Source organism: Parus major, chromosome 14, assembly GCF_001522545.3.
Source record: "Parus major isolate Abel chromosome 14, Parus_major1.1, whole genome shotgun sequence".
Lineage (NCBI taxonomy): Eukaryota > Metazoa > Chordata > Aves > Passeriformes > Paridae > Parus > Parus major.
Window position 1 is genome coordinate 6523973 of NC_031783.1, and position 22697 is coordinate 6546669.

At 37.3% G+C, this 22697-nt stretch overlaps 1 protein-coding gene and 1 long non-coding RNA gene across 20 annotated transcripts in view; one reads left to right on the forward strand and one right to left on the reverse strand.

Annotated features, from left to right (window-relative positions):
- The window catches only part of LOC107211028, a 49027-nt gene that overhangs the window by 19183 nt on the left and 7147 nt on the right, over nucleotides 1-22697 (forward strand). For 7 of the 16 annotated variants that reach the window (XR_004499407.1, XR_004499411.1, XR_004499395.1 and 4 more), the window contains one exon: nucleotides 16682-17990. This is a non-coding gene — a long non-coding RNA (uncharacterized LOC107211028). Of the gene's footprint in view, nucleotides 1-3015; nucleotides 3129-16681; nucleotides 17991-18630; nucleotides 21621-22697 lie in introns of those variants that run through there. The other 9 variants (XR_004499410.1, XR_004499408.1, XR_004499399.1 and 6 more) reach the window with 7 other exon arrangements.
- MRTFB (myocardin related transcription factor B) overlaps nucleotides 1-22697 on the reverse strand; it is a 65779-nt gene that overhangs the window by 10322 nt on the left and 32760 nt on the right. For 3 of the 4 annotated variants that reach the window (XM_015642451.1, XM_015642452.3, XM_015642453.3), the window contains 10 exons: nucleotides 16630-16695; nucleotides 15646-15701; nucleotides 15035-15110; nucleotides 14371-14532; nucleotides 13655-13839; nucleotides 9024-9164; nucleotides 7331-7578; nucleotides 5632-5785; nucleotides 2503-3525; nucleotides 994-1149 (listed from right to left, as the gene is read on the reverse strand). In XM_015642451.1, the coding sequence (XP_015497937.1) occupies nucleotides 994-1149; nucleotides 2503-3525; nucleotides 5632-5785; nucleotides 7331-7578; nucleotides 9024-9164; nucleotides 13655-13839; nucleotides 14371-14532; nucleotides 15035-15110; nucleotides 15646-15701; nucleotides 16630-16695 (2267 nt within the window). The remainder of the gene's footprint in view (nucleotides 1-993; nucleotides 1150-2502; nucleotides 3526-5631; nucleotides 5786-7330; nucleotides 7579-9023; nucleotides 9165-13654; nucleotides 13840-14370; nucleotides 14533-15034; nucleotides 15111-15645; nucleotides 15702-16629; nucleotides 16696-22697) is intronic. The other variant, XM_015642454.2, reaches the window with a different exon arrangement.

Consider the following 22697-nt stretch of genomic DNA (forward strand, 5'->3'; position numbering starts at 1 on the left):
GAAGAACTTTGAAGGTTGAGATATAATAGTTACATAATATACTGCAAAAATTACCCTCTTCATCTTGGAATTTGTTTCTAAATTATCTGTCCCTAGGGGCAGGCTAAAAAATCTTGCTGTCCTAAGTAATAGGAGCCCTACAGTCAACAGAAGTAGCTATACTGATAAGAATGCAATAAAGGTCCAAAACTAATCTCCATGTTCTCAATAACAGAGGTCAGTCTGGAAGAGGCTCAGAGGAGGAGAAAACATTTTCTTTTGTGATGACTGGTGCTGATGAGTTGATAGCAGTTCCCATATGAACATGACTGGAGTGGCAGTCACAACCGAACATCCAGTGCAGAGGAACATCTGTTGCAATGGGACATTACAGAGCTGACTGTTTCTGGTAGGGAAAAAGAGAAGGATCTCTCTGAATCATACCCTACATTCCTCAGGAAGAGGTATGGTAGGGTTTTGACCCACTAGAATTACCATCCTCAGAATCTGAGTCCATAGCTTCCTTCATAAGGAGGAATGAAATCAACAAGGAAAGTAAGAAAACCAAAATTAACTTCTATAAAAGAATAAATCTCTGGAGGTATAGGTAAAAGCTTTCTCTTAAGAGCTGCCTATGAGAACCTCCCATTTAGAGCCAGTGGCAAATAAGAGAAATTGACTGGAATGTACCTGGTACACACCACTTGTGCCAAGCATGAGGAAGAATGTAATAAGAGTCATGCCCTAAGTGTACCATTAAGATAAAAGTCTTTAGAAAATGTATTTATTTGCAACTGAAAAATCAAGTCCTGCACTGACTAAAATTTTGGAAAGAGAAGGAGTTACAAGCCCATTGTATCACACAGATAAACATGATGTTTATCCTACATCTACAGATGTTAGGCAACTTCATCATTTGTATATAACACAGATGACACATGAAAGATTCTAAAAGCACTGCCTAGAACTAGATTACACAACTATTTATTTTAATGTTTATTGCTATCCACAAACCTTTCTGATTGGTTGGGTCTGACCAAGTGCGTGCTGCATGCTGGTATTTTGTTTTGATTGTGGAGTATGCATCTGAGGTGCTGTCTGCACCAGGCCAGAGGAAGAAATAGGAGCAGGTATTTGTGATGGGGTCTGTATTCCAGCTTGTGATTGAGCCTAAAGGATGAAGATAAAATATTTGCATTATTTGTATCTGACAGTAAGTTACATCATGTAAAAATCTATTGCACACCTTATGCAGAGTAGCAGTAACATGTATTCTGGGAGGGATGAGTGTGAACTGTACAGGAAACCAAACTGTTACTGTGTTTGGTACTGGGGAGTTCCCAGCTACAAGGTGATGCTTATTTTGTCAACACAGTTTCAGACAAAGATAAACTGGAGAGAGCCCAGTGGATAGCGATTAAAATATCAGGGGACAGGAAAAGCATAAATCAGTAAGAAAGGACTCTAAGGAACTGTCTTGAGTAACTAGAAGACAAAACTGATGATGCAAGCAAAAGGTTGCTTTTAAGACCATGGAAATTTTTAATGGCCAGTGAATGACAAGAAGCATGTCCAACCTCATGAAAAACCATTTTAAGTGGTAGTGGAAAACATTCTGGAGTTTTGGTGAAGTGAAATACCAGGAAAAGTTGCTTAAGCTTGTTACAGAATTCTAGCAGGGTTTTAGAACAAATCAGGTGGGGATCTGGGTGTATAGTTCCTAGGAACAGTTCTTGCACTGCAGACTGGGGCCCATCCTCACCAGAATTTTCCACCCCTCAAAGATTGCTGGATGTGCACAGACTTGCAGCAAGCGTAGGCCCACAGAATGCACAAAAGCCAGGGACACACTGCAGCTGGAAGAATACTTAGCTGCCATGATGGGTGGCAGGGGATGTTCCCACAAAGCCATTTGCATTCCACAATGCATTACTGCTTAATTCTACATCAGATCAAAAGGTTACACTAATTCAGCTTGGTCAGATTATTCTTACACCTCTGTATTTATAGCCTGGCTTGGTTTATGCTGTATTTATTCACAAGCTATAATCAGCCTAGAAATAATATTTGTGTAACCGTGGTTTCTTTTTCGAAGTCCCCAGCAGAGTTCCACAACCTGGCATTCACATTTTTAAATAAATGCATTGAAGCACCACCACACAAGGTAGTTCACATATGTTTTGCCAACAGGGCTATCTCAAAACAAAGTACTGAGGCTGTAGCCCTCTATTACAATTTTCAGTTAACAAAATGATGGTATTAAATCAAATTGTGCATGGAGGCAGTACATAGCAAGAATTGCTTTTCAGGAAAGAGTATCTGGGAAAAAAAGTTGCAAAGAAACAAGTACTAGAAGCAGGTATTACAAGATTGGCTCAAGATTTTCTACTGTTTCCCTTAAGCAGAAACAGGCTACGCCTGCTTTTTAAGTTAATCCTGTAAGCAGCACATTTACCTATTTACACTAAGTTATGAAATACTGCCATACAGGTTACATGATAAAAAAAATAGAAACACTCTTACCTGCAATTTGATATTTCCAACTGGTAACTGCACTGCAGTAGCAGCATTCGGTCCCTGGATAGACAGTGGGAGGAGCAGCTGGGCAGTTCCTTGGGTAGTTAATAAAGCTTGAGGCTGGGCAACAACTGCAGTTTGTGGCTGCCTCTGTGGACTGACATAAAACTGAGAAATGGCATTCTGAGGTTCAGCTTTGGCCACAGGTATCTCCTGCTTGATAACAACCGCCTTTTTGGCAACTGGATTCTGGCCAGCAGTGTACACTGACTGTCCTAAGGAATGGCTGACTACAGGTACAGATTGACTTGTACTTGAGCAGTCAGCAGGAGCAGTTTCATCTTTGACAGCAGCACTGATCTGCTTCTGTTCCAAAGCAGATGAGTTACCAAAAGTCTGAGACTGTTGCTGTTGTCCCCTTTTTTTAACCTCAAGCTGCATTTTCAATACTTCCACAAGTTTTTGCTCTTGTTCCAGTTTTCTTTTGAGCTCCTCAATCTGTTTTTCTTTTTCTTGAAGCTTGCGGTCCTTTTCTGCTACATCAAACTCCATGGTTGAGATGCTTCCACTGCTGCGATTCTGATTATCCTCATTTGTACTTGCTCTCAGTGGTGAAGTACTTAGGAACTGGGACGATGACATCATGGTCATTTCTGGGAAAGTGTCTGCCATACTCGTATCATCTGTGCTTAGACTCGACTGTTCAGAAGGAGAGGGAGATATAGGCAAGGGAGAGCTGATGTTTTCAGTATTTGCTGCTTTGCTGCCAGGTCCAGTAGATGTTTTTTCTGGAGGGAAGCTGGATATCGTATTAGCCACTGGTTTATTTAGTGTTGCAACGGGAAATGCCACAGTCACTTCCCCAGTGTTACCTGTGGCCCCACTAGAAGTAGTCACTGTCACAGAGGTACTTGTAGCAACCCCATTGTTGTTAAGATCTTGATAGGTTTTGAGTCGCTCAATAAGATCTGTTTTCGTTCCAGACACTGGTAATCCCCTCAGTTTCAACTCCATTTTAAGCTCTGCTACCTGAAATAAAATAAAATAAAACACTATAATAAAAAAGGAAAATATTAAAACTTAACTGATATGCTTCCTTATTACATCTCTATAATGAAAATCATTTTCAGTGGTGTATTTGTGGTTATTACACCTCTGGGTTCTGACAGCACGCATTATCTATGAACACATTTCCATGACTTCCTACTTACTTCAGTGTTTAAGTGGCCAAAATCTTAGGAGTGTTCAGTTGTACAGTGAATAGTAGCAAACTGATGATGTTTTTTCATAAATATTCAACATGGAAAAATGCACCTACAGCTCCAGTTCTGAGCTAAAAACCTCTAAAGCAAACCAGCAGACAGTGGCAGCAGTACAGATAAAAGCAGTGAACAGCAGCACGCTGAGTCCCTTTGTTACACCATCAGGACAGACAGATCTGTTTCTGAGAAACTTTACCAGGTCAGTTGATGATTCAACAGACCCATCAAACACAAAAGGCACTCTTGCTAATTAGCAAACCAACAGTTACCCTATGTGCCATCTGGGTTTCTTTTACATAGACAGTGTAAGCAGTCAAAATTACTTTCTGATAGAAAAATGTTCTCAGTTTTTTTGAATAAGCTTACAAAGTGCAAATGCATTAAGTGTAAATTACTTTTGTGCTTCAAAATACCAATTAATGAAAAGCAATCATAAATAATGGCTTCTGTTTATCATAAACATGCACCACAGCTAACTGCAGAGTTGGGGCTCTCTGCATTTTAGAGTTACCTCTAATAGAACAAGAGGTAGCTCAGCAGTATTTCAGTACTCAGCCAACCTAGAATTTAAGTTGGAGGTATTTTTTATTTGGAAATGATGAAAATTCACAGCAATACATTTTATACCTCTAAAATCCACAGCAATATTGTTAAATAACTCCCTAGCCAATGACTGTCAGCTGTTTTGCCCAGTCTAGTACCTTCTACACTTGAGAGTGTGTTCTAATTTTTCTCTTTTTCAACAATTCATTTCTGAACTCTTAATCTGAATTGATTTAGCTGATTCAGTGGTAAAACTACCACCAGCAGGTCTGCAAGAAAGGCTTATGTTGGTGTTACCACATCAGCAGGAATACCAATAAATTGTGCAGAAATAGGTAAGTGAGCAGCTTTAATCACTGCAAAGCACAATTTCAGGTATTAACTTAAATATCTTTACAAGTTTTTAGTTACAAATTTTATAGACTTATGTAATATTAAAAGATTTGCTTTAACTTAGGACAATACATTACTGTCTTGAGACTATAATCTTCCAAGATTTCTTCTTTTTATTCCTTCAAATCTAAAAAAAATCCTCCCTCCCACCCCTCACAAACCTTGGTAAAGGCAAAGATAAAGGGATTAAATGCCCACTAGATGTCCCTATCCTGCTGCTGAGGTTTGGCACATTCCTGCAGCTGCTGAATGAATCCTAAACCCCCACAAGCTCCTTCAGATTCGTCCCTCACAGTCTTTATTCCTGCTAGAAGGAAGATCCTATGCAATACCCTCACAGTGCAACCTGAACAGTCCACATAGTTATGATTTCAAAAAACTTCAGAATTTAGTGTTCATTTTCAGATGACATATTGAACTCTGGTAAGAATGTCTTTTCTACTCTCTTTTTAGTCTTATTTCTGTTTCTATTTATAGCAGTGACCTCTCAGAATACTAATATTATATATAAGCTAATAAATGTTTTTACTAGGACATCTTTTAATTTATATTGCTTAACTAAACCTCTTCACTGATACACTGAAATATGTCATGAGGAAAGTACTGCTCCAGAGTTTAAATCTGCCTGAGCTGAAACTTCACATGAGGTGAGCCCCACATGTGACCCAAGGTGTCATAGTGAGGGACTTACACAATGTGTCTTTTTCCAATTCTTTGGGAAAGAAATGTCATTTCTGGAACATATGTATATGAGGAATCAAATATTAAAGTCCAGGAGAGCTGTGTATGAAAACTTTGACAATCTTATTCTGACCAATTAGGAAGAAAGAACATTTTTAATTGGTACAAATTACCAGGCATATTCTTGGCAGTAACACTTCACAAGTTATGAATTATAGTAATGCACAGGAATGGACAAATTCCTTTTATCTTTTACCTTCAAGTCATCCAAGCTTGAAGGTAGTGGACCTGGTTTTCTGCTAGGAACATTACTGTTCTGTCTTGGTGAACTGGCAGCTGATGTTGGTGTACTGTTGCTCAAAGTATTCAGTGGTGAATTCCCATTGTTGCTCTGTTTGTCATTCAGTGACCTTCAAGTAACAGGAAAAAGAGGGACAAAAATGTCAATGTTTAATTTATTATGTTTTCAGTCAAGAGGCTGTGGTTCTGAATCTCATGTCTGTGAAGCTAATTAGCTAATTAACTCTTTTTACAAATCCATGCTTAACCTAACACATTACTGTTAAGTATTGTCAGAAAACAGAGTAGTGTGGCGCTATTTTGTTTTGGTTTTGCAGTTAAGCATACCAATCTATGCTTTAATTATTGTCATGGTATCCCTGAAGAACACTATGGACTGCAAACTCAGTTTACACAAATTAATCACCACCCAGGGCAATTAGTTAATTTTTTGTCTGGCATCAATAACCACCCCCCAATACTGAACTCTGTGATCAACCCTTCCCTAGATGTCCAATGTTCACACACAGTACGGACTGACATAAAGCAGTGCACTTTGAAGATAATGCATTTTTATCAGCTGAACTCAAGAATCTCATATAAAGATTCTGAAATACTCATAAAAAATTAAAAATGCCATCATTTACACTAGGTACCATAAGTAATCTTTTATTTCGTTTAGCTGATTTATGAAGAAATGTTTCTGAAATGTCACTAAATGGAACAGAAGAAGCGTGGGCAAGCAGGCAGAAACATCGCCAGTCCAAATGTTAGGATACATGATAATTATAAATAAAACCACAGATGGTAGCTTTAACTTTTCTAGCCTCACTTGCTGAAGAAAAAGAACTCAGTGAAAACTCATTTTAAAAGAACAGCTGAAAGTCAATATGAATTTAGGGTTGTGTGACTGTGGCATGTTACATTTGAAGCACTTCTAGGAAAAGACTGGTCATAGATGATGAGAATGTAACTCTGCAGATAGTCAGCTTCTTGTTTTGTTACAGGGTGCTGGCAACTCTTTAAACACTTATTTTTCTGACTGCTTCTACCTATAAATCAGTGAGTGTACTTCTCACTGTTAAAAGTGCTAAAGATCAATACTAATGAGAAACTCATATATGAATTAGAGATGAGGTTATAAACAACAGATAGATCTTGTCAGATTTAAAATTACTGTTTTGTCTTATTTATAAACTGCAAAAATGTATTTTGTGAATTTGATGTAAAAAAATAAGCCCACAAGAATAGTGTATGTCTTTGTTAAAGACATGGTCTGCAAGCTTCTCTCCTGCTCTGCTTACTTATGTCACACTTGAGTGAAAATGCTGTCAAAACTTTTCTTGATTTTGCACAAATGCTTTTGGGTTTCAAGAATGCATTCGGTCAGAAAAAACACATCTGACAGGTAAGATGTTCTGTTTCCATGTCACATAAAAATAACTAGGACCACTTCAAGGCTTATCAGACCACAGGATTATTTTAACAAGAGAACAAGCTCATCACGTTGTTAAATAAGGCAAATAATACCCACAGTGATGCACAATGCCATTTCAAGTTTTCTCGGGTTCCAACTGTCTCTTTAACATTTGCAAACCATGTTTACTTCTAAAGCCCTAAGCCTCTAACTGATGTATATGTTTTTCTTTAAAGGACACAAACAATGCTTCACATACTTCAGCGGTGCAGGTAGAATTGTCTGGTAGTTGTAGTGTTGCTGCTGTTGGCTCAGGATCTGCAACTGCAAAAACAGTTGCTGCTGTTGTAGCAGACGAGCATAGTTGGAGTCCATCTGTGGCTCATTTTTCTCACCTTTCTGATCAGGTGGAATATACTGATGATACTTCAATTTTTTCACCCTTGGCTTAGGTTCTTTACATTTCTTGCTCCGATGTTTATCATTTGGGTTCTTTGGGTGGCTTTGCTGTTTATGGTTGGAAAAGATTGAAACAAAACCACAAAGGATGTCATTTAAAGCAGTTATGCATGGCTCAGAGATGCAGCATACCAGATCACTTTTTTAATCTGTGGGGAGCTACTGAAAACAATTGTCCTTGAAAACATGCCCAAATGAACCATCCTTGGAAGGTTAACATACTCCAGCTGGCTTATCCCCTGCACAAGTAGAGGTCATCAAATCACAGTTTGTGAATGGTTTTTTAAAGGTGGCACAGATAAGGAATTCTATCAGTCATGACCTGTCATTGTCAAGAGGCATTCTTCTTAAGCAGGTAAATTCAAAGCAACTTAGCAGTTTGTGGAAGTAAAATCCAGTACTCTAAATTCCATCTGTAAACATCTGAGGTACTTAGAGGTCTAGACTAAAAGCATGGGCAGACACTACTATAAATTAGAGGCAGCAGTACCCTTAGCAATACCTGCTCAAGTGGTAAAACTCTCTTCATTTACAAGCTCTTTGAAATTTTTTTGAGGGAAAAATTGAAGGCAGTTATCTAATCATACAGAAGGTATCAAAGCATTAATGCTGTGTTGATCCATGCATGTTTACTACACAGACAGCCTCTCTTGGGGCACATCTGAATTTGTCATTAAGGTCCTGCATTAAGTAAGCTGGTACAAATCCAGTGATTTCAAAGGATATAGCCAAATCCATACTAGAAATTGACTGCCAGCGATCATCTTTGCATATTTAACTGAATTAGTTTAATGTAGGTAAGTAGAAGTCTGCATACATATATTCATTAACACAGCTGAAGACAGTGAAATTACTGAAATGAAACATAATGGACATCTAAAAGAAATCCCTCTCTTAACTTTTTGAAAGGGTTTTCCAGGCTGCTGGCTAAGTCAGTGCATAAAAGGTAATTGTGTAAGTTCTTCTGGTATTCAACAAGGATACAGTAACTTCTTCCTCACAATGCATTCTGCTTATACATTAAACCAACTAAGAAAATAGTTGTGGAAAAGGAGCAATGCTGCTGCTCTTCATCACCTTGGTTACAGGTAGACTATGAACGCAGTGACTCTCTATTCAACTATCCTCCATACAAAACTAGATTACAAGGCAGACAGAAATAGAAAGCAGAAACTCTATTGCAAAAACCTATTGTACTTATTTCTTAAAAACTTCCATAGCAACTTTATGCACAATTCTGCCTGAAAACTTCTGTCAACTGTACTGTAAGGACTTCTTGGAATAATGAGCTGTTCCTACAAGGGTTACTGGCTGACCTTAGGACACAAAAGCTTTGAGTCACCAGCCCAGTATGCTCCCCCCGAACACCAGAGTTTTTCTTAGTTACAGGCACTGCAAGATTACTTGTGTAGTTTTCCATTAAAAACAGCACCGTGGGCTTAGGAAAAAGAGGAAGAATATTGTCCTCATGGGCCACAGTTCCAGGTACCCACCTTCACTAACGTTGGCCCAGGCTTTGCTGCAGATACAGTGGTTGTGGTCAGGGTGGTTGCAGCAGTGGAACGAGTCACGTGCTGTTCAACTGCAGAGGGAGTTTTGAGGAATTCAGGAACTGGAGAGGTTAAAGGTGGATACTAGTATTAAAAAAATATAAGGAAAAAGAGAAACATTAAAAACATCAACTGCCTGAGTAACTAGAAAAAAACGTGAAAAAGTTAAGACAAATTACTATCATGTCAAATACACAAAATCTTTTTCAGAGGAATGGTGAAAACAGAACTCCTGTACATGTGTGTAAGTATTCTATAAGGGAACATTTTGGCACACTTCAAATATAGCAAATAAAATAAAATGGTTTCTCACGATAGGAAAACACTTCTTTATTACTATGAAATTGAGGCCTTCAGTATTTTTTTCTGTGGAGTCAGATTTTTGTGTATACAAGGAGAATCCTACCACCCAAACAAGTACTGTCAGAAAAGCTTTGCTTTCATAAAGGTCAAACTTCAACACAGGTAATCAAACTTCTTGTTCCAGAATGATCACCCAGCAGGATAGCAGGTGTATTTTTACATTTCCTACTCCTATTTTCACAGAACCCCACCTCTGATTCTGCCAGGAGGTACATTTCTTTTTTATCATATGCCAGCAGAAGTGTAAACCCAAACTTCCCTCATCTAAAATTTGTCATACCAATTTTTATTGTGCTGAAATTGGTTTGTGATTTTAAGTCTTAAAGAGACCTTATGATTTCCTTCTGTGGTGAATATCCCTCTGATGGAATCTACACTCTACATAAACAGATCTCAGTCCTTGTGTTCCTAGATACACAAAGAAATTTTTACTCTTTTCTTACAAACAGATTTTTCATTCTCTGATTATCTTTACCTGTTACAGGTAACTCTGTTAATGGTTTTCATTAGTCTTTCTGGGATTTAAGTAATTGAAAATGTACAGGATATTCATGTATTCTTTATATATATTTACATATATAGGGTCCTTACAGTGGCATTGCCACTTTTACTGGAATGATCTCTTCTGACAAACTTGCAATTTTACAGAGGATGTCCACAGTAGCTCTCTGACTCCACTGCTGAACACTGCACCCCAGCTCTCTTCCTCCCCACTTTTATCTTGATTCAAGAGTCCCCAGGTTTCCACATTTCTTTGTCATGGGAAGGAGACATTGTGTATTTTTCTTTCCAATAATTATTCATTCTATTGGAATTGCATTTCTCTTAAAAGCCAAATCAACTGGTCTTTTTGCATAATAACAATCAAACTGTGTGCTGACTATGCCTTCCTACTTTTGTTAGGTGACCCATTCTTACGTCAAGGTTGTTAATGGTAACATGAAACTAGAATGTCCCAAATCAACTCCCACAGAGCACTGGTTCCAGCTTCCTTTCAGCCCAAGACTTCCCTCTTTCTGTCTCATTTCTGGTAATCTCCATCTTCATTTTCCTAGAGTTTAGTATCACCCAATAATAAATCCAGCCAGATTACATCAATTGCATTTCCATTGTTGAAGAAAGCAATTAGATCACCTAGTACAATGTTCCTTTTATAAAAGACCCTTTTTTATATTCCTATCAGTAAACATCCTTTTTCTTCCAAATTAATTCCAAGACTTGCATTCTAATTAAGTCCGACAGGTACTTCTTTCTGTTTCACTTCTTCCCGTACCTTTCCCATATTCTTCTATGAGATTGTAGCACAAAGGACTTAACTTGGTACACATTTTGCAGCTCTATGTCCTGGGTCCTTTTATTTCTGAGATAGCAGTTCCCAAGCTGCCAGACTGCATGCACAGCTCTCCAACTTCTGCTTACAATTAATTGGTAATAAATTTCCATTTTATCTTTGTGTTTCATTTAGAAATCCCACTGCATTCCCAACCATCAGCTGCCAAGAGGCAACTATAGCTGCCTTCCCACAATCCAGCAAAACTGAATAGGTTTGATCCCTCTGTCTTGCAGCCACACAGAGGAACAGCTCCTGGTGACTGCTTTACTAAATAGCAGATTTACCATGCTCTCCCTAGTCACTGTAACACTGTGCACATGCCCGTCCTGGGCTCCTGTCAGTTTATGGTGGCAGGCTAAAGATACAAAGGCCTCTATTTTTATATCCAAGTTTCAGAGTGTTTGCTCTGGAAAGCATCTGCTATCTCCACAGTGTCTGTTATTTGCTTGCACAAGAATTGGGAGGGGACACTAGAGGGACTTAGCCTTCTAGAAAGGATTCTGGACGCTGTATTCCAACATATTGCATCCCTATGGCAATCCAGTTTAAAAGGTTTATTTAAGTTATAGCAGCAAAACTTTAAAATGGTCTTAGTTTGTCTTAGAATCAAACTGTCAAGTACCATATTACCATCAGGCACAGAGGAATTAAAATGACCTCTTGATTTTCACTGTTTCTTACCTAAACACCATTTTAAATGTTTGCTACTTCACTTATTCATTGCATAGTCATGTACTATTCTGATCCTTCTTGAACCCAAACAACTTGACTTCAAACATACTATTTAGTAACCCATTATAGGCTAGGAAAACAAATCCATGATGACAGCAGAGTAAAACTCTTAAAAATGAGAAAGTTAGTATATTTTTTAAAAAGCCCAAACAAAACCAAACCAAAACAAAACAAAAAAAAGCACCACCAAACCCCCAAATTATCTCTTACCAAATTGTGTGAAAATCATGGTGCAAAACATTTACCTCTTGCCAGACAGTAAATTACTTTTCCTTACAATACTCATTATCCTAACCTACACACAAAGCTTTTCACAGACTTCCCAATTTTTCCTGCAAGTGTTAGATGAGGCAATGAACCACACATATCATTTACTTTATATACTTTTAAATTGAAAAAAATTAGATTTAACAGGTCTTGACTTCTTAACTTGATTACTTCATAAACTAGTAATTACTTAATTTGAACAGATCGCTATTTCCAAATAATATGAGTTTTCTGCTAGATGCCAACAAGAATCTAGCAGGTCAATAAGCCACACAGAATATATTAAGAAAACAGTTATTCTGTGCCATCAAGCAAAATTCTTCAGCTGTTTTGAAGATAACTGTTTAACATTTTCTGAATTGTGAATACCCCATTTTGATCTGTTTGGAGTATGACTAAAATGCCTAATCCTTACCAGATGCAAGTACACTGGGTTAAAGTAAGTTTTAGGTCATCAGTCAACAAGAGCTGAAGGTTCTCAAAATTATGTTACATCCTCTGTAGTCTGGAAATGTGCGGAGGAGGAAGCCTTGAAAAGAACTCTGGCTGCACTCGCTTTATTCAAAACATTCTTCATATTTTTTTGTAGTAATAAAATTTAAAATTTATCAGAGGAAATTAAAAGAATAAAGGAGCCATTCCCAGACACATCTTCTGTAGAAACCTGCTGTGCTGCTATTCTTTAATTCAAAAGGAACAACAAGGTGAGCATCTGTTTTTCTGCAAAAGAGCAACTTTCTCATTTTAGATGTGTGTACAGAAGTGTCTGTAATGTGATATGAAATCCATAAGCAAAGGTTTGAATTTCTATCTGAAGCGCTTTTTCAATCAAGCTCAAGTGCCTTTTTGTTTCTGCAATCACGTATCTCTCTTATGCTTCCTACTTGGAAAGCTTTTGGCATGTACTGCTTTGAGTATTTTTATTTAACTCTCAATTAGGAACCTAATTCCTTACTCAGGAATCTAATTTCATGTGGTTTGTTTTCAATTTATTCAACACAAATTATATTCTCTCAATGTGGATGTGCTGTACTTTGTGTCCAGCATTGTTATTGAAGATGAACTTTGCAATACTTTTTCTATCTACTGTGGTAATAAGAAAACCAAGGAAAGTAATACCAGACCTTGAACCACTCAGATGTCAAGTGTCAGTGGTCATAAAGGCAATATAGTCTTTGCAGCATTAACAAGAGCTATCTCTTTTTTAGTTAATTAACAGTTGAATTTTAAATTACTTTCTGCAGTAAGGAGCAAATCCACAGCTCTCAAAATTCTCACACCTTTAAATGCTCTGCTATAAAGATAACATTTTATCTGCCATGACACAATTACTTTTCTTTCTTTGTAAGTACCTTAAGAAAATACTAAAAACCTCATAGAAAAATCAATGTACTCTGTTATTTTGATTTCTTATTAGGGAGTATTTTAAAACTATAGGAAAGAATATTTAAATTATGTGGGAAACCATTTTTTTATGGACTTTTCTGAAGATAATGGAACTGACGTCAACTGTTGTTTCAGCTAAGTTTAATTCTAAGTGAGTTCAAGACCTTGCCCAGAAGGAAGACAGACATTAAGTAATCAATAACAGCTGGAGCAAACCATGGCCATGACCTTTTAAACAACTTCTGGGAAAGCTGCAAATCTTCTATGGGCCATAATGAATTTCAGGGAATTTATGGCTTCACTGCTGCCTATGGGAATTTCATCACTGCCACCAGCTAAGCCAGGGTTCCACTCTATGCACTCCCAACCAGAAAAGTGAGTCCCAGATACTCTTTTGTAGCAGCAGAGGAATTCATTCCATGTGAAACTATGCCCCATTTCTACATCAGACCAAAAACCATACTGTGAAAATTTAAACATTTAAAAAGTGTACCTGTGTTGAAGCAGCAGCATTTGGGGTTATAGGTGAGGGTGAGTCACTTGTTTTTGGCTCACCAGGGGAAGCTGCTGAGCCCTGGGATTCTTGGCTAGCTGGCTGATCTGGTGATAAAGCATCACTGCTGTCTTCATCAAATGAGAAATCATCCAAAGCTTGAGGGTAATTCTCTTGTCCAACTGCTAAAATGTTTACATAGAAAAAAACAATGTTTCAAACAAACAAATTCCAAACAAATAGAATTTAGACATTAATGGCAGAATTAGCTAATTGCTGGAAAATTATCCGTTTTCAGCAGTCTAAACATATGGTATTTATTGTGTTTTTAATATAGTCATATTAAATCATAATATTCATATGTTCATATATATTCATAATATTCATATATTCAAGGTACGTTCAATAAAAATGTATAAAAGGTATATTCAAGAGATGTGGAGTGCACATGGACACCTAAGACAGGCTGAAGAATGACCACAGATGTTTGATTACTCTGTAATGATTTTTATTAAAAACACGTATTTTCAAAGTTTCATATAAAAATAGGATTACTTTATCTAAATCATAACAAAGTTTAGGTCTCAGAAGCTGAAACAGTAAGTAGTAATAAACTGAGCATATATTATCTTCTAGTGAACTTTACACTGAAGAGTTAAATTATTTATTTTCCACAATGCCATGGAGATCACAAACAGAAGCTGACTTCTACTTGCCTATAATGGCTTCTTTAACGCTGGAGTCTACAGGAAGAATATTTTTTTCTACCAATTCCATAGGGCCGGGTCTCTGAGCAATCTTCTCATTCAGATCATCTGCCAACCGAGCTCTCTTCAGTTTCATCTGAGTGGCCTGTAGTGAAGGCTCTGCAAAGGTCTCTAAAAGGATTTATTGATTTAAATAGTCTGTTCCAATTGTTCCCCAATTTCATGACAACAGCTTTGTCTTGTCTTTGCAATAACCATTCCACTCATATCAAAAGCAGCCAAGTATAACAGGTAACAGGGTAACAGTCACATTTATTAAAAGTCCTTCAGGGCCAAGAGAGAGCACAAAGCTGTCAGGTCATTTTAGGGCATGAGTAGAAATTGAAGCAATTGAAACACTCCATGTACATACCCCATAATATAATTATGAGTATAGATTAAGAACAATATGCAATAGAAAACAAATGCACTGCTGAGAATACCTTCACTGCCACAGACTTATCTATTACTATACACATTTAGAATACAGACTACCACAGAAACTGTAGAAGTAGAGGAATATAGGAATAAACCTTGAGAAATAATTCCCATCAAAGTGTAATTCAGTGACACAAGTGAGAGCACAACCAAGTCCCTGTGTGAGCAGCTCCGACAGCGCAGAGCCAGCACGTACCTTCCAGGATGTGCATTCTGACCAGCTCCGAGCGGTCCGGCCTGCTCCGGATCTTGTGCTTCAAGAAATTTTCAGTCTTAAAAGAAAGGAGAAAACACCATTAACTACTGTTCACTTAAAAACTCAAAGCAGTTTGACAAAACACCTGTGTCCAATCAATGAATAGCTCCAGTTTCATTCAGATAGGTGGGTAGCACTGTCAGAACACAGGCAGTAGAGGGATTCCTCTTGCTTTGTTCTGTTTTCCTGGCAGTTAAGCAGGGCTGATGGATTTCCAGCTTCCCCAAACAAGATGGGAATGTTTCTGGATTTGATGCCACACCACCACATCATCACAATAGTATAGATTTGCTATAGAAAAACTGCACAAGCATGATTTCCCCATGTATCAAATCCTTAACTGGAGGTAGCTATGTAATTTTATACATAATTTTAATACCCCCCACAGATTTGACACACATATTTTATTTTAATGAATTCTCCCAAAATAAAAGCATATATTATTACTGTAATGGTAAGAATTTTTCCATGTACTCAGAGAATTTAGTATCACAAAAAAACTGACTCTCCATTTCCAGATGTTAATCACAAGTTTACACAAAGTGGTTTACCCTGGCTCGCTCCAGGCTCTTTATCTGCTCATGGAATGCAGCTGGACTTTTCAAAGCTGTGAAGGGAGAGTAAGAGTTAAACTGACAGGAAGTGATTTTCGAAAGAAATATGCTAACCAGAATGTGTGTATGACTGTTTAACACCACCTCAGAGCTGGGTTTGCATCTGACCAGGCTTACATTTGATTCGTGCTAGTTGTATCCACGTATATTTAGCACAGATGAGCAATACTCCTATATAGAATACCTGGAATATTTTATTTTAATGGTTAACTTTTTCGCTATGTACGAAGGTGTTTATTTATCAAAACTGTCCCAGGGTGGAAATTCTATGAGGTAAGGTCTAGAATGCCAAAATGCCAACTTAATTATTGGCTGTCCATTCCTCATACTTGCTGGTATTAAAGAGAACTGGACCTTCCCTTAAGAACTATGTGTTGATTTAAAAACAAAAAAGAAATATGTAGAGCCTTAAATGTTCATCTTAGAAAACAGAATGACGGTTAGCTGCTAAATAACCAAAAAGAGTAAAAAAACCACTGTTTACCTAGAAATAATATAAATTGTAGAGTGCTCCACTTCACTATTGTCCACTTAGAGATTCTCCATGTTTTCTGTACATCCCTCATTTGTTTGGCAACCTATGTCATTCCAGTCTTTAAAAACTTCTGGTTTTATTATTCATGTCCACTCATTTAAGTAATTCAGTTTATTTAGTAAATTAGTAATAATTATTTAAATAGAGGAAATAAAAGCAAAATCAGACTACAAATCCTTGCACTTTCATCACAATGGTTATTTTAACTGAAACATAATGTGAGCACGATGAATTTACTACCCGTTCACTTAGGTTATCAAAAGGATCCCACAAATCTTTTCAAATGCTAAGTTATTTTTAATGATCTCACAGGAATGCTTCTCTTCATTATTTTATATATTCAATTCATAATTAACACTATAGAAATTACTAGAAGTAAGTCTTACGTGGCATGATGCCCTGGTCCACCAGCTGTTCTCGTGTCCGTCTCTGTTGCAGCCTCAGCTGAAGTACTGACAAAAGAAAACATTCATTCCTGTGTGAGCACAGTCTCCTCATAAAGTGCAAAACCTCCATTCCAAAGACACCAAGTACTGCAATCTTAGAAATACTTTTTGCTGTGTATTCAGACGTGACAGTAACTCCCAAAGAGCCATCCTAGGAACAGCTGCTGTTAGAACAGTTCCCTGGGACTACTTCCATCCCCACTTTCATTGGAGTTTGCTGCTTCTCAATCTCATCTGATGCCAGGACTGTATTTCCCACGTGCATCCATTTTTCCTATCAGCCAGGCCTCAGGAGGAGTGTTGTGCTTACATCAGGAAAACAGTGAGGTAAAAAGAGTTCATTTAAACCATAAACTGGAGCCCCTAATGACTACAGAGCCCTACTGTGTGTCCTAAGCCAATCTTACATGACTGCACTGTGCTGAAATAGAAATGATGTTTGCAGAGCATTTTAGAAGAAAAGCTCACTTTTGTGTCTTGTTGATTGTTTCTTCTTAAGGGTTTTTTTTGTATGAAGCCTGATTGTACATTTAAATAAACCTTGCTGAAAACACAAGAAACTGAGGTAAGTGGGATTTTATTTGCCTTATTTAAAAACAACAAAAAAGTGTAACAATCTGGAACACACCTCATTCTCTCTGAACATCAGAATATCTTGGTTTTTTTGGTTGAGAAATGTGTTACCATAATTATTTAAAGGACAAAATAAATCAAATATTGTCAAATGTGGAAAGACCATTCATAAAGCTCCAGAGATAACTTCTTACATTTCATTATATTTAATAAAAAGTTTCTTATTGTTCCTGTGTGAATAACCAATGTGACATATACTAAATACTACACCAAAAACCACAAAACCTGGGGGAAGATATAAAAGTTTTATACTTTCAAAGATTGTGGCTTTCTGTTGCAAGGGGGAAATAAAAGAGGAAAGAAAAAAAAGAGTTCTTTCTTTCTTTTTTCTAGTCCTCCACTCCCCTTGTTTCTGTATCAATTCATAGTGCTTCATTATCTCTGACACATATATAGCCACTACCCAAAAGTGAAATTTCATCTTCTGAACAAGGGACAGTCAAGAGACAAAATATATTAAAGGTGCAATATTTACATGCTGAAATTTAGACTTGAGAGGTTATTACGGGTGTATGATTATGGTATGCTGTTCCTATTGTATTTCACAAGGAAGCAAAACAAGCTAATGCATTGTCCAAAACATCAAAATGAATGTAATTTCTAAAAAATTAAGCTAAGGACAAAGTTCATTGTTTCCAGAATTTAAAAGGAACCAGCTATTTCCTGTTCTGCAGTACAGGAAGGATATTCCTCTGGCTAAAGCATTAAGACCGGGAATAGCAAGTCCTGAAAACAAGGACATTATTTTCTTGTCTCACACAAACATTGAGAGTTCAAATACAAACATTTCAGGACTGTGGCACAGCAGATCTGTTCAAACTTCACAATATTGTGACACAAGAAACACAGAGGACAGAGATGTGAGAATGATAAAGAACACTAAAATGTAAACTGATGAAAAGTCATTTAAAAGGTATTGAGTTCCTCTGGAAACTTATTATTCCAAGCACACAGTGTAATGTTGTGATGTTAAGCTTTTAACCCTGGGGTACATCACAAGCCCAGGGCATGGAGAAACTCACTGACTGCAATGGTGTTTACAGGAAAGTTGAAGAACTCTGATATGTTCTTGGTTTGGGGCTCCTTGATTACAATTAGTAAGTTAAGAAAGCTCAGAGTCAGCCTTAAAACTGTATGTTCAATCCTTCTAAAAAAATCTTAAATAAATTTTACCCTTCCAAATGATGTGAAAGAATTTATAAACAGGATGGCAAGATTACTGTATTCCAATGTTTTTAGTCCTGAGTAGATTAAAATTTGTCTTTCTTCTGTTCTTTACTTAAACTATGCTTTCTCTTACATCACTAGGAGACTGTGACAAGGCTAGAAAATCATGTCCTGCTCTGGGAAGGAATCTCATCTGTGCTAACAGCTCTATTTGGTCCAAATTCACACTACACTTAAATTTGGCTTTCTTGGAACACTAAGCAAATGACAGATGTGCATTCCAAATCTTTACCTAGTTACAGGTCAGTTTTAAACACATGCCTCTTTATTTCAGGCCCAAGGTCTTCAAGCAAAATGATCTGTTCCAATATCAGTGATGTCCACAGTAGAACTGATATAGGCCAGACAAAGTAAATAAACCAGAATTAGTATTTCTTTTTCAGTCCCATCACCTGAAACACAGTGGGTCAACAAGTGAATGCTGGCAATATCCAAGTGCAGGAATGTTAATACTGCCACGATTCACATACCAACATATCATAGGCAGGTACTATATTAAGAAATAACACATTTATGGTGATATCCCAGATTTCTAATATGTTTTAAAAAGACTTTCTTTTTCACTAAGCTTTCTCATAAAGCTCATTGTAGGTGTAGCTGGTTCAGCTGTAACTACCTGAGCATTGCTAGGGTTGTGCTTTCAATATTAGTAATCACAAGTGGGAAAGAACATTATTATTGAATATATTATACTGAACATTATTTCTAAATATAAATGATGGTAAGCCCTGCTGTGTAGTTTAGGAATGTATCTATGATTTGTGGCTTCAATTATGGTGAGATATTTGGCTTAAGCTTTGTAGAAAGACTTAAAACTGAGCCATATCCTAAACAATGCACATTGTAACAACAGAATATGCAGTGGACCAGAGCAAAAGGGAGAGGAGGACAGTAAGAATGTACCTGCACATAAACTTTATGTGCTCACGTGTGAAGCTTTAGCATTTTTTAAGAAAAATATGTAACAAACCATTCTTGTCTCTCATAACATTACTTGTCTGCCCATCATCTCTTCATCTACACTGGGCATTACAAAGCAGTAAGATAGGATTTTGAAGTTGTCCCATCTGTATCTGGACAAGTCATAAGAACAGTGAGAAAATGAGATATAGAAGATACAGAACATGTAGCTATTCACTCACTAATAAATACCATGAACTTATGTATTACATAATAAGGAAAGGACAGCCAGTAGCACGACTAGTAAGAAAGCACTGCAAGGGAGAATGCTAAAGAAGAGATGACTCATACTTAGAAAGATAATAACTGAAGAGTTTGACTTGAACAGAGCAAGGAGGTTAAACAGAAACCAAGCTGGATGAAAACCAGATGTTTGCTTTTGCAATCAGCTCCAAAACTAAGGTTGAAAAAGTGTTTCATATCTACACTTTTAAAAAAGATAAATATTGAACAGTTGAATGCATTATTAAAGAAAATAAAATTTTCAAATAGAAAGCAACTGTGAATAAAAACCCTAAATGTATTATTTTTTAAACTTGGAAAGCTAAAAAGGTTTTGCCATTTCAAAGCAAATCCATCAGGAAAAAAGCCAATACTGACATCTCTATGAAAGAGATTTAAGAATCCAGAGAATCTAAAATACTTTCAGCCCCTAGAGTGTCACAAAGTAAAAAGCAGAGCTGTTTCTAATGAAGGAAGAATAATGCCTGTGAGTCTGTGAGCATGACTTCACATAGAGCACACCTGGGTTACAGGTGAGGCTGTCAGAACAGGTGGTCACACTACAGTCAGGAGTGACCCTTCCATTGTCTCTGCAGTTACAGACAGATGTGTATCTTTATACTGGAGGGGAACTTGCAGTGGGTATGGAGGAACAGAACAGGAATAAGGTCTGTGAAAAGCTCAGAGAGAAATGGGGACTCACAAGAAGCAGCTCAAAGAACAGCCAGCCCGACAGGAGGATGGGAGCCATGGAAACTAAATCACACGTTTTCAATAAGGAAAATATAATGAAATTATCTTCAGACACAAGGATGAGCCATATGAGAATTGCACTTATGGCAAAGAATTGCTCATTTATTTCTGTGAGAAACTATCTAGAAGAGAATGCAGGTTGGTTTGAATCTAATGTAATTAAAGCTAATACAGACTTTGCTTATCATATGTATGGAAATCCATAGAGCAAGAGATTTCTAGAAGAGTCAGTAACACACAAAGTGGTAAATCTAGTAAAGCTGGATGAGATAAGAGGACACAGCCTAAAAAAACCCCAACCTAAAAAAAAATAAATCAAAAAACCAAAATCAAAAAGTTAAAAAAATTGAAGCATTACCCAAATAAAACACATATATTAGAGATAGATAGATAGATAGATAGATAGATAGATAGATAGCTACTTGTTCTAGTGTGTATCAAGGTTTGGATTTGTTTTCCTTCTTTTGTTTTTTCCCCCTCCCCTGTATTTTAAAAGGCCATTTACAGACAAGCCATCATGGAATTTGGGGAAGGCAGAATTCAAAAGACAGGAGGTGGAGATATTACAAAGCAAAGTTCCCCTTGGAATGGTATTCACTCAAATATTGTGTTTTACAGATGGTTCTTATCAGGGTAAATCCATTCAGCTTGTTGCCATATAGTTTACCTTTCACTCTTACACTTTTAAAATCAGGCATTTACCACATAACATCTAAAATCACAAGTGATCTCCAAAATGAAGACACAAAATTAACAAATATTTACATATGTTGATAAATGATTAATGTGGTAAATACTGTTCTTCCTATTTAAAGTACATGTGCAGAAGGGCAATGTTAACACCACTGAGCAAATGTAGTTGCTAAAGGACAGTACAAATATTTTGCACTTCACATTATCTGGCAGGAGTCCTCCTTCACACTACTGCAACTCTAAAAATTGTCTGTGAACCGCTTCTGAATAAAAGCCATGCACAGAGAGTTCAGTCAAATTCTGGCTTTGACTGAGGGAGAAGGGAGGGTATTCTTTTTTGTTTTCAACTAAGCATACAATTTTAACACTTGAACACCAGGTGGAGAGATTTGAAAATTTCCATGTGTTTTCTCAAGTCAATAAAATGATCATTAAAGCTTGGATATCTTACTTAATTCTCACTGACAAAACAAAACAGCATAATCCCTCCACACAGTAAGAACATCTGGTTATCTGACTCTCAGAGTCAGCAGAAGTCTTGTGACTGCACTGGAGGTAGAGTTTTTTGCCAGCACAAAAGCTGAGTGCCAGAGGCTGGTGCTCCCACTCTTCCAGCTCCTTCCAGTGCTAGCACACCAGGGAATCAACACTTCTCTAAGCCAGGGAATAGAGATGATGGTGCAGAAAGGGGAGCTCATCTGTTAACCAATGCACTTGGCTAGGTGGAAGTGTATTTCTGTAAAGCAGTAACATTTATAAAGCCAATGCCCTCTTCTCACACTGGGAGTCCTGCTCAGGTTCACACACACTGTGCTCCAAAGGGGCAGAGACTGAGGATAACCAGAACCAGCAGCTCCTCAATCTCCTGATGAAGCACTCCAAGGGGGTGAGAGCAGAAGTGCCACAAACAGGCACTTGAGGAGACACAGCACGTTCTGTATCAACCTTGGAAAGGCAGCAAACAGAGCAGTCTGGGCACATCTTACTGCTGGGAATGGCAGGAGTGAAATAAAGTGTATTATTAAATCACCTACAACAAACAGCTTTTATCAGAGCTGAGCAAGTGATTGCTGTTACAGATCTGTAATGTGTATCCTATAGAAAGTAGTACTACATAATTACAAGCACTGGAATGTAAAGATGCCAAAAATAAATTGATAGTTGTCCTGCAGGAACAATGCTATCTACACTGATTGACAAGCTTTCACCACTGCTTCTTGCCTTGAAAAAAACCAGAACAATACTGTGCACAGTTCCAGCACTAATAATTCCACATCTAACATAATTCATTACATAGCCTATTAATTTAAGATCAAATTTTAATCTTTTTATAGAAGATACTATGAAACAGCAAATAGTTGTTGCCATTTCCCAATTACACAGCTGAAACAAACACTTCACCGTGGACAAGGGGTCCAGCAGACACCACACAGTCCTTTCAAATGGCAGCAAGAAGAGAAACAACACGTTGAGTTTTTTTCTAGTGTTCTGTATGTAATCATCTCATTATTCTCTCGAAG